General features: G+C 40.1%; 1 protein-coding gene and 1 long non-coding RNA gene across 2 annotated transcripts in view; both read left to right on the forward strand.

The window, feature by feature from the left end:
• LOC124286770 overlaps positions 1-3,813 on the forward strand; it is a 44,709-nt gene extending 40,896 nt beyond the window's left edge. The window contains 5 exon segments of the mRNA XM_046723205.1: positions 62-127; positions 545-652; positions 1,020-1,115; positions 1,897-1,983; positions 2,321-3,813. Coding sequence (XP_046579161.1) covers positions 62-127; positions 545-652; positions 1,020-1,115; positions 1,897-1,983; positions 2,321-2,359 — 396 coding nt within the window. The 3' untranslated portion in view covers positions 2,360-3,813.
• Positions 3,814-9,301: 5,488 nt separating this feature from the next.
• On the forward strand, positions 9,302-11,360 carry LOC124286755. Its single transcript, XR_006901101.1, has 2 exons — positions 9,302-10,393; positions 10,493-11,360. It is a non-coding gene; the product is annotated as an uncharacterized LOC124286755 (long non-coding RNA).
• Positions 11,361-12,229: the final 869 nt, after the last annotated feature.

The following is a 12,229-nucleotide window of genomic DNA, read 5'->3' on the forward strand; positions in this document are numbered from 1 at the left end:
TAAAACTAAACTAAACTCACTCTTTCTACTGTGTAGTAATATAGCAATGTCTTTGTCTTAGGCATCACTGAAAATCAAGCCCCAGCTGCGAGAGATCGATCGTCCAAATCTTAAACAGCCATGTCAGGTGAGCTTGGATATCTAGCCTAGAGACATCAGTGAATTATATCACACATGCATGGTCATGTGCAGAGTCAGAAAGTGTTTCTGGTTATAGTCAATCTTTCTCAGTTTTCTTGTTTTGTGATTTGGAACATGAATTCCGAAAGGGAAATTGACACTATATGATCCACCATTAACAATGTACTTCAACTCAAACCTGTATCAGATCAACTGCATTATATGTATTTGTTTAATTTGATAAGAGGTAATTAATTTAATTTTAATTTGATAGAATGTAACTGTTCATCATCATCAGACACTCATTTATCTTACTTCAGTTTCCTGTTTCCCTGTGTGCACAGATACCCAGATGAAACAAGTTGTTCATTAGAATGTTCATTCAGTTTGCATGAAGTGTACTATAATATCTTTTAACATGCAGGCCTGTGAAAATTCTAGTCCACCTACCATCAAAACTGTTCATTTCCTGGGTACCCCGTATGACAGGTTTGATATGGATGACCTGCCAGACCCATCTGACACGTGTACAGTGAGTACCCATGTTAACTTTCAGTTCTCCTTACATATTAAGTTGACGTCCTGTGATAGACCCGGAACCCTAATGCAATGTTAAAACCATAGTCCAGACTCACTGTCCGTACACCGATACACCCTCATATGAAGCATACAGAGGTTTAAATGTGAGACATAATAATCTGTGAGTCATTTGCATTCATCATTTGCATGTTTGCATTGCAACACCACCTGTTATAATGATAAATGTATCAGAGCTTGTGGTACTGTTATATACAGCTAATGGTTTAGACTTTAATGCGCACATTGCCCGATGATGCAGTGAATGGCTACAGCCATCTGTGAAGCACTTGATGTAGGGGACTGTTCTTGTGTTGTTGCAGGAGTTCATGATAGGGAAAACTGCTGCTCAGTATGTTGGAGTGTATCACAGTCTGCACCACTTCAAATATAACCTGTATAAGAGATGCCTAGCTAAGGTAAGTCAGTGCTCGTTGGTTGGTACCTGTTGGAGAGGGCCTTTTTGGTGAGCACCTGTTGGGAGGGCCTTTTTGGTGAGCACCTGGTGGGAGGGCCTGCTGGGGAGCACCTGTTGGAGAGGGCCTTTTTGGTGAGCACCTGTTGGGAGGGCCTGCTGGGGAGCACCTGTTGGAGAGGGCCTTTTTGGTGAGCACCTGTTGGGAGGGCCTGCTGGGGAGCACCTGTTGGAGAGGGCCTTTTTGGTGAGCACCTGTTGGGAGGGCCTTTGGGGAGCACCTGTTGGGAGGGGCCTGCTGGGGAGCACCTGTTGGAGAGGGCCTTTTGGTGAGCACCTGTTGGGAGGGAGCACCTGCTGGGGAGCACCTGTTGGGGAGGGCCTTTTTGGTGAGCATCTGTTGGGAGGGCCTTTTTGGTGAGCATCTGTTGGGAGGGCCTGCTGGGGAGCACCTGTTGGGGAGCACTTGTTGGGAGCACCTGTTGGGAGGGCCTGTTGCGGAGCACCTGTTGGGAGGGCCTGCTGGGGAGCACCTGTTGCGGAGCACCTGTTGGGAGCACCTGTTGGGAGGGCCTGCTGGGGAGCACCTGTTGGGGAGCACCTGTTGGGAGCACCTGTTGGGAGGGCCTGCTAGGGACCACATGTCCTTCCTGAGATTGTTTTCATGATTATCATTGATAAGAATTTCTTCAGTAACTCATACTATACAAACATAGCACAAGATGCTGCTTGCTGTACAGGGGGAGACAACTACTGCACATACTTATAGAACTTTTTTCTTTCAGGTGAAATTACTCCGGGACAGTACAAAGGGCATTGACAATGAAAAATTGCTAGACCAGTGTCTTCATAACAGGGCATGGGTATTGAAAGTAAGTCCAGTTTTATTAATAAGCCTTAAGTTGATCTGAAACTAATCTCTGACCAACCAATCTTTGCACTCGTTCTTGATCCTTAAAACTCAGAGAGGTGTAAATGTGAAAACGATATTCATCTGTGAGTCATTTGCATTCATCATTTGCATGTTTGCATTGCCACACCACCTGTTTTAATAATAAATGTGTCAGAGCTAATACAATATACCCAAACGTACCATAAGAATAGGCATCACAGCTTAGAGACAACAGATTATGCCTGTCCCTGAAAATTCCTACACACCCTCATCACCTTAATATTACATCTTGATCATCAAATTATTTACCATTTCAGATATTTGAGGACTTAAAACGAATGCTTGAGAAGGGATGAAGAAGGTGTGTTGTCCCTGCACTACATCCTGCCTTAGACTGTATTGTCAGTGACTACTGCCATCAGTGATAATCCTCCTCCTCATCTGTGTAGGCCACCAGGACTTCGCTCATCATCAGCCTGTACAGAGACATGGTCCTCGGAGGACACAAATCATCATCTGTGGTGTCATTGTCGTCCTCTCGTCTACAGACTGTGTGCATTTGTTTCTTGATTCCTGTGATGTGTGAACCGTCGTGATGATGTGACTGATTAGACTGGCATGTATCTCATTGTTTGGGCTGAGTATTCGGGACAGGTGGAAGCATGACCTGATCTTGGAAGAGATGGATAGAGCTTGACCTGAATAACAAACCCTTTGTAATGACATTACTGATGATGGGACTCTGTTCTGACCTGTGCAGCTCTGACCTGATTGTAAGAAATCCATGTAACACTGATGCTCATACCTGTTGGGTGGATCCCTGCCCTGCTAGGTGGATCCCTTTTCCGCTCTGATGGGTAGATGCCTGCCCTGCCAGGTGGATCTAAGCCTTTACAAGTGGTTGCCTGGCCTGTTGGGAGGATCTATGCCCTAATGCATGGACCCATGTCTTAATGAATGGCTCCATGACCTGGCCTAATGGTTTGATCCATCACAACCTTGACCCATGACCTGATGAGTGGTTTCATGGTTTGCATGATGACCTGACAGGAGAATCCAGATATCACAGGTGATCCCTACTCTGTGAATGGATCCATGACCTGCCTGAGAGGTAGATCCATGATCTGATGGGTGGTTTCAGGGGTTGAGGGATGGCTCCCTAATCTGATGGATAGATCTCTGACCTGAACTGGATGGATGGATCCCAGACCTGAAGGGGTAACCCCTACTAGATAAATGGACCTCGGGAATGGATCACAATCATGCTGGGTGGATTTCTTGCCTTACTGATGAGTTCTGTTTCGGAGTGATCTCTATCACAAGTGAAGTGCCGATGGGTTGATGGTTGCCCGCAGTATAATACTGAAGCTCAGTGCCTGTTAGGCTAACCAATGTATGTCAGATGACACTGAGAATGACAATGGTGTTTAAGGTGTAAGGTTAGGTATGGTCTTTCAGTTATCTTCTGTTTTCGTTGTCATGTAATTAGATACAACGCCAGAGACACCTCTGTTCTTTACAATCAGCTTAATGTGTGAACAGTTCCAGGCTGACTGAATTACTTGGGATTAGGGATGTCACGATACATAAGTTTCATGAATCGATACGTATCACGATACTCATGTCACAATTCGATACGTATCACGATACTCATGTCACAATTCGATACGTATCACGATACCTATTTTTGCGGCATTATTGCGTATATTTAGTTACATTGTGAACATTAATATTATAATTCTATAATGGTCCATGAAAAGATCAACATTTTTTATTCTCAGAGATTAAAAAGTTCTTATTTCCCATCTTTGTGCATGAAAATAATCATTTATAACTCTCATAACATCAAAAAACATACGATTGCAAAATGTAAATGATGCATAAACATATTTAAACCGATACTTTCAAAACTAAATATCGATACAGTTTTGAATGTATCGATAATTGTATCGTCTTAGGAAAAGTATCGATGCATTGTGTATCGATGTATCGTGGCATCCCTACTTGGGATGTATATGGTTGTGTTGAGGGGATGAGGTATTGGTTTAAGGAATGTTTCATTGTTAGCACTTCTCCGTGAAGTCATGGGCCGTAGTTGACAGTAGTTAGTATTTTATCTAATAATATTTTTTCAAGCACAAGGGCATGGAGAACTTCTTTCTCTGAACTTCACTGAAGAGGAAAACTGATGTTGTTTTCAAAATATACTTCTCAGTTATTGATTGGGAAAAACATATGTCAGATATACCTAAGTATACAGTTGATGAATGAGATTTTTGGGAGGAATCATGGAAAGATACAAACATCCTATCAAAAGTAGAGAATATGTGCTTCTGATTCTAATCAAGGATGAATGCATAATTCAGAGATTCATAATGAAAATAATTACGTATATATCCAGATTATTAATAGATATGGATAGTAGACATTGCTAGACATGTTGCTGATCATTCATGGAATGAATCTAGACTTGTGTGATACAAGATTCTTACTATTGGCTATATCAAAGGCATGCAAGGAACTTTCATTATCAAAATGTATGTATGATTAATTTATACAGAGCTCATGGAAACTATTATTGGCTAAATACAAGGTGAATATGTCTGTTGCATTTAATGCAAAGTTAGTGATAAGTTAAGGAGTGTTTGTTCTATTCCTGCCATTTTCAACAGATTATTTTGTTAGCTTAGTAAAACTCTTTTCTGGGAGACTGGTTTTAGCATCACTTTGAAAGAAATTATTTTAAAGGAAAGAAACGTGTTAATTTTTTTGTTAAGAAGCAAACATTTACTAGCGAGGTCATCAAAGTATTTAAGGGAGGCACGTTATGAGTGAACTGAGTTTGTCCATGGAAAAGGCTTTGTGTCTAGAGGATCGATAATGATCATTTCTATCAAAACACCTACAGTATTGTGACTGATGTCAATATGTTGCACATATATAACCTAGACTTTGCCGTATTTAGAAAGTGTGAATATACTATACAAAAGCTTCATGTGATAAGACGTAACCTAAACAGATATCACCATATTGGCAGCAAGTAAGCCTTTGATACTTTTTACATACTCCAGTGTCCCTACAGGAACCAATTTCAGTTGGATTATGAGAGATGTAGGTGCATTTAGCTTTGTTATTTTATTGTTTCTCCCTCTCTGAGTGTATACCCTTTATGCTTGAGCTTGTGAGAGTAGACTCTTGAGAAAGGAAAGATTTCTGTGATCAATCTAGTCAAGCAGCTGAAGCACATTTTCATAAGCCACACAGTATGAAGTAGGCCTCGAGTGTAAAACAGACTGTTGAGCATGTGGATCTTATGTATATTTGTTGTAGTGATACAGTAGAAACACCTGCACCAATATATCAGATTGAATAGAAGAAATATCTAGAGTAATGACCATTTATTCAAAAGCTACAATCGGAATGACGAGTTGTGATAAGGGGAGATAACTTGTGTTCATTATCTGTTCAGAATCTGAGATTCTGTCAAATTGATGCTTTGTATTTTTATATTATTGAAATTCCAATGTATATTCATGAAACATCAATCATATTTATTACTTTCTGATTGAGTATAAGTGCATAATAGATGTGTGAATTAATCATAGACTCTATATTGTTGTCATTGAAAGGTTATCAATATCAATGCATTGTGAATAACTGCTATTTAATCTGTTTTCTTCTCAATATACGTTGTTATTGACTGCCAGTTATTTGCAAAATATTGAGCATGTTTGGTTCTTTTAGCCAGTGTCAGGACTTTGTACAGTTTATGAAAAGAGCTTAAAATGAACTAATTTGCTGACTCGACACCTGATATATGGATTAGTTTCTGATGTAGTCGGATGTATTTGTATCATGTCAGGACTTGCATACTCTGGTGTATGTTTAACATGAAAAAAATCAAATAAACAAACTTTATTTCAGTTGCTTAACAAATATTTTTCCTCAAAAGTTTATAAACTGCAGTTGCTGTGTAAGTGATGGACAATGTCTGTGTGTAATTTACTGAAGGACCCCTGGTTCTAGAATCGTTACCATTCAGCTTATGTCCCTCGGAGAAGACGGATACATAGCCTGTGTTTTCTTACATTGTTTTGTTTGGTGTGTATGGGATTGTAAGCTGTACACTGTTGATTATGAAATGTTTTATTTTACAGAGATATTTTCTTGTTCTTAGGGCGGTGTATGACCCGTATGGGAGGGTAAGTTAAGGCCGGATTTGGTTGTTGTTGTTGTTAGCATAATCAATATGTCTGTGTATAGAATAACAAATTGATTAGTGCTTGACACCACTCACAGGAGCATTTTAGACTCAGAAGGTCATGAATTCTGAAAAAAATCATCCTTCTTATTAAAATCAGATGTTGGTTGTGGTTACTGCTTAAAAAACATACGCTGCCGTCCCATTACAAGCCACATCAGAGTGATGCTATATATGACCAATCAGGGCGAAGATAACCATTGTCGGACCCTATATATGACCAATCAGGGCGAAGATAACCATTGTCTGACTCTGTATATGACCAATCAGGGCGAAGATAACCATTGTCGGACCCTGTTTCAAAATCATGCAGTTAACAGAGTTATTCCCAACAGAAGTTACGGCCTGTACGACTGGTTCTATCAAAATAATCGTCTTTCTCTCCTCTTAATGGGATAAACATTTGATTGGAAGATATGTTCCAAATGCCCTTTTGGAAGTACCACTGGACAATCTCGACCATATATCAGACATTTCAGAATGTTGTTTGGGGCGGTGGTGTAGCGTAATGGTTCAAGCGTTGGCTCGTCACGCCGAAGACCCTGGTTCGAATCCCCACATGGGTACAATATGTGAAGCCCATTTCTGGTGTCCCCCGCCGTGATGTTGCTGGAATATTGCTAAAAGCGGCGTTGAACCAAACTCAGTCAGTCAGTCAGAATGTTCAATTTTCGATTTTTACGCAAACATAGTCTGGTTTGAAAGTGAACAGCTAGAAACAAGTGCCATACTCTTGAAGAAAGATGTTGTCTGTATGACTAGTGTGAACACCTTGTCAGTCATTTCATTGGTTGGTCAAAGGTCACCAAAGGCCGGTCTAATGTCAACTGTTATGAGATGTCCTCATATCTTTTTTTGGCTATATCGAGGACTAACATCTGATTTTAATATGATTGATGAATCATTAATATATTTTTGGGTGAAATATTTGTACGTGGGTTAAGGGTTCATCGTTTTTGAAATGAGTTTGCAATGAAAAGTTCTGATGTTTTCATCCCTGAAAGGCGTATTTTGTATGAGCCATATTTGAAATGAAGTGACATGGCATTTTCTCATCAGTATAGTTGGATAAACCTGGGAACAAGCTGATTAATGTTTCTAAAGCATTAACGACATCCCCTGTGTTGTAATTTATTTGTTGAAGCTACCTTTTGCATTATTATCTATTGACAAACAAGTTGTCTGTCATGAGACCTAGCATGACCAAATGTTTAAACCTGTGGTACTCCGCTCTGTACATCAATTCCTTTAATGGTTATTTATGAATAAAAATTGCTGAAAATTCAGCATACTGCGTATATATCTACTGTTAAGTACCTTATCAACTTCTGTTCACATTAAGACCTTTATTAAAAAGTGCTTATTGTTCAAGCCATCTTTGTGTTAAGATTATGGAAACTACATTACTTGAACACAGACATATAACTACCATAGCCTAATGTTACTTTGTGGCACAAGGCCCTAGACCTCCTCCTTTCATATCTCTGTTATGGAAAGGGAGGGTTTAGTGTGGTATTTAGATGTATTGGGGAGACATCATTAGATGTACCTGGCTCAGCAATTAACAAACTGGGCCTAGATTTTCGAAGCTCTCTTAGTGCTAAGATAGTCGTAAGTTAATGTTAATGCATGATACATACGACTATCTTAACGCTAAGAGAGCTTCGAAAATCTAGGCCCAGGATCTTTACAGTCAGACTTTGTATACATGAAGGTTGTTCATGGCCAAAAGTGAAATGTGTTAATATGAGTACTCTCAGTAACCTTTTACTCATCTGAAAAATATTTGTACCGTTCCTTTGTGCATGCAACTCGTGCTTTGTTTCCAGGTTATTCAAGTATCTAACGCTGCAGTCACTTCATGGACTACCTGTGTACATATCCTCCACCATGTCCGCTGTCTATATGTATATTAGGCCTGTACAATCTGCATTCAGTCATCATTGTAAATATCTCCGACGTCCCGTCTCCAGCTGGTGCTGAACCAAACTGTAGAAGCATAAACTGATGTTCCTACAGGGACGTGTGTCCGACAAAGAGTCATACATACAGAGCTCCCAGAGTGGATGAGCCATCATATTAGACTGACCAGGGTGCCATTGTACAAAGCGACTTCGTACTACGACTGTCGTAAGTCACTGTTAAGGTATGCGACCTGGTCAGTTACGACCATCTCAGTGCTGCTTTGTATAATGGCATCCTGGATGGTGAGTGGTTCAGGACAAGAGTTCGCTCCACTGAGATAGACCACAGTGCCATTGTACAAAGCGACTTTGTACAATGGAAGTCACTGTTAAGGTATGGTGACCTGGTCAGTTACGACCATCTCAGTGCTGCTTTGTACAATGGCATCCTGGATGGTGAGTGGTTCAGGACAAGAGTTCGCTCCACTGAGATAGACCACAGTGCCATTGTACAAAGCGACTTCGTACTACGACTGTCGTCAGTCACTGTTAAGGTATGCAACCTGGTCAGTTACGACCATCTCAGTGCTGCTTTGTACAATGGCATCCTGGATGGTGAGTGGTTCAGGACAAGAGTTCGCTCCACTGAGATAGACCGCAGTGCCATTGTACAAAGCGACTTTGGTACTACGACTGTCGTAAGTCACTGTTAAGGTATGCGACCTGGTCAGTTACGACCATCTCAGTGCTGCTTTGTACAATGGCAGCCTGGATGGTGAGTGGTTCAGGACAAGAGTTCGCTCCACTGAGATAGACCAGGGTGCCATTGTACAAAGCAACCTTAGTACAGCTGTTAAGGTATTTCAGTTGCGACCACCTCAGTGCTACTTTGTACAACTGGAGGGTTTGTGGTTCCAGGACAGGATTTCGCCAAAACAGATGTTAGTTTAAAAATGCTGGGTTGTTCGTTAACAAGGATTTGCTCTTGCCTCTTACAACTGGGGGTCGTCATTAAACCTTAACTGAATTGTGAGGAGTTTTTAGGTTTTAAGTAGGGGGTCTCTTTAAAAAATAATCGAAATCATATTTTGTTGTGATTTTTTTTTTTCAATCTAAAAAATAACATCTTGTTCTAACAAACCCGGGTTTTTTAAAAAATGTTTTAAGTATTTACCTACAATTTGATGTTGTTATTCGAGTAATATTGTAATCCTCAATATTTTTACTTTATTTGTCAAAAAGAGATCGTTACAGACTAACAAAGTAAAGTAAATGCAGTTCAATATTGTGCGTTTCTGCTGTCCAGACACAGTTCTGAAAGTTATATGCCCTACATGAAAGGAATATGCCCTACTTTATACCTGTACATGGATCACACAGCAAATTTACTGTCACACCAATGTGTTTCGCTGACCACTAATTTTGTAGGGCTGTCACAGTGTTTGCAATGAATAAAGGTTGAATGTGACCTGAATCAAAGCTAGCAATGGAGAAATTTTACTGTGTATTTTCTACTTGGATTTCAGGTTTTCTGTGTAAGGGCTAATTTTTTAGGTTGGGTAGTTCCTGGACAAGTGTGAGCCTCAAGTTGGGAGTTACAGGAGAGAGGGTGGTTCCTTGACTAGGGCAAGCCCTCATGGGGGACTCACAGGAGACCTCTGAATGACAGAATCCTGGTTACTTCTTTCCAAAGTCTGAAAACATATTCACACTTAGTGGAATGAATTAGTGGATGTGGAACTGTTGTATATTTCTTTGAAACAATGTCTAAAGGCTGTTCATGTTATAACATGTAGGGTACAACATAGTCCTGTTTAGGTAATGGAACAATACCATGTGAAGCAATGACACTTTGTTACAAAATGTATCAATAATGATGAAATAGTACTGTTCAGGGGCATGTGGTAACAGAGGGATGTAATATAGGGATTAGTTGGAGGTGATATTGTACTGTATCAGATACCAACAGGGTGTAATATAAGGAATTAACCATACCCTAATAATACTGTATATGTGTTGTGTAATACAATAACCTTCAATTTCTGCTAAAATGGTAACCAAAGTTTATGCTGATCAGCTTGTAAAAACCCTAACTATTAGTACATCATCTTCAACTCAAACTGTGTATTCAGAAGGGAAATATCACAAATACACCAGTAAGCATGTGTGTATTCAATAGGCCTTTGATGGTATGTTATTGCTCATTAAGTTGACTATGATATACAGTCCTGGGCCTAGATTTTCGAAGTTCTCTAACCGCTAAGTTAACGTTCATGTATGGCACTTACGACTATCTTAGCGTTAAGACAGCTTCGAAAATCTAGGCCCTGCTAATTTAGCCACTTGTGTGAGCATCAGATCTAGATTGATTGTGGGTTTGTTTGGGTCAATACAATAACACTAAAATCTCAAAATGCTAGAAAAGTCAATGTTTTGGCTTGCAGAACCAAAGGTTGTGACAGACTGATGGTATTAACCAAGATCAGGCTCTAGCTCTAGGTCTTGATCCAGTAAATAAGATTTCATTTTTTAAACTTGAAAAATGGTAATTTGCAGTATGTCATTTCAAATGATAGTGGTAATTATCTACAATCATCTATACTCTTTGATGAAGAGCCATGTGTTTACTAAAGGGTATATGGTATATGACCAAATAAGTACAGGAATAGGCATAGTGGAGACGTTCTAGAAAAGTTGAAAAATGAGGTTTAGGGTGTCAGGAAAACAAACCTGTTTTTTGTGGGAGGTAGGTGCTGAGTCAGCAGTCCTTGTTCAGGGTGAGAAGTGCAGGATATCCAAGACGGAACCTTGTACACCATGAAGGAAACAAACATCAATTAGAATGGTTATTTTGATGGGCAGAAACTTTTTCAATCCAGACATTGATTGTCTCTAAGTATTTGTTGTATGTTGGGGTGCATTGATGCCTCTTTGTTACGGAGTTTGTGAGAGTGGAGCTAAGGTTCATGTTGTACAAAACTCACATGTTGTAGAAAGACGTTCCCTTTGTTATATAATTATTACCATTTTACATCAGTTTTAGTTCTAATCAAAACTTGTACAGTGAAATGTACTTCTGTCATGTAGAAGTCGTCTACAACCAATGTTGATGGTGGCATATGTTGGTCGCCGAGAGCAGCGAATGAGTGATTAGCCTGTCTTTTACTCCTGAATAAATGCATTTATGCTGTACTCTGGTCGTGTGTATTGTGATGTACCCTGGTGTTTGACTGTCCAGGTGGCTTGTGAACCGGTTGAAGGAGTCTGACAAGCGTCTTTAGACAAACCTGGTTGGCGGAAACCAGTACGAGCCCTCATCTTTTCGGGGTCATAAGAGGTGACTTGTACTGCATCGGACTAGCTTGTACTGACTACTTGCTAATGGTACTCTGATAAGGTCAATCACTGGATTGTCTAATCCAGCCTCAATCTCCAAACTGCTAAAGTATTGCTGAGTGTTGTGTTGAACAAGAAACATGGTTATTTGTTAAAAAAAACATCAACTGAAGGGGGCATGGATAACCCTTGTCAACAAAAACAGCCTGGGAGATTTGCGTCCCTTTGTCTCATCAGGATCAAATTGACTGTTGGTTTGATTCCATGATTAGCACTGAATGTGATCCATGGTTTGTCCTCACTACGACGTAATTCACCCAAGTGGTAAACATTTTCAAGACTTTAGCTGACATTCAGGGTACAACTGACGCGCTGTACCTAACCGAGGGTTCGAACCCGGATTCGTCGGAATGACTTGCTAACCGCAACAAAGCCATGTCCTTGGGAACGCCTGAACAAGACTCGACTACATGACCTATTTCAAGTAGCAATCTTTACAGTAGAAACGTATTTAGGTATTTCCTAAATATGTATGTATATTATAGGCCTACAGTTATTCATTGACTAAATTAATCTCCGAGGTCCCGTACATACATTATATCCGATGTTTTCGTTTATCAATGATAGTGCAGTCGATTAGTATGTGCTCAGTGTTTTATTATATTCACCCTGGACCCATTCGTTGAAATAATCTCGTTTCGGGCTGATTGGAATTACAAGACGCT

Source organism: Haliotis rubra, unplaced genomic scaffold (genome assembly GCF_003918875.1).
Source record: "Haliotis rubra isolate DU_JTF1 unplaced genomic scaffold, ASM391887v1 Scf390, whole genome shotgun sequence".
Classification (NCBI taxonomy): Eukaryota; Metazoa; Mollusca; class Gastropoda; order Lepetellida; family Haliotidae; genus Haliotis; species Haliotis rubra.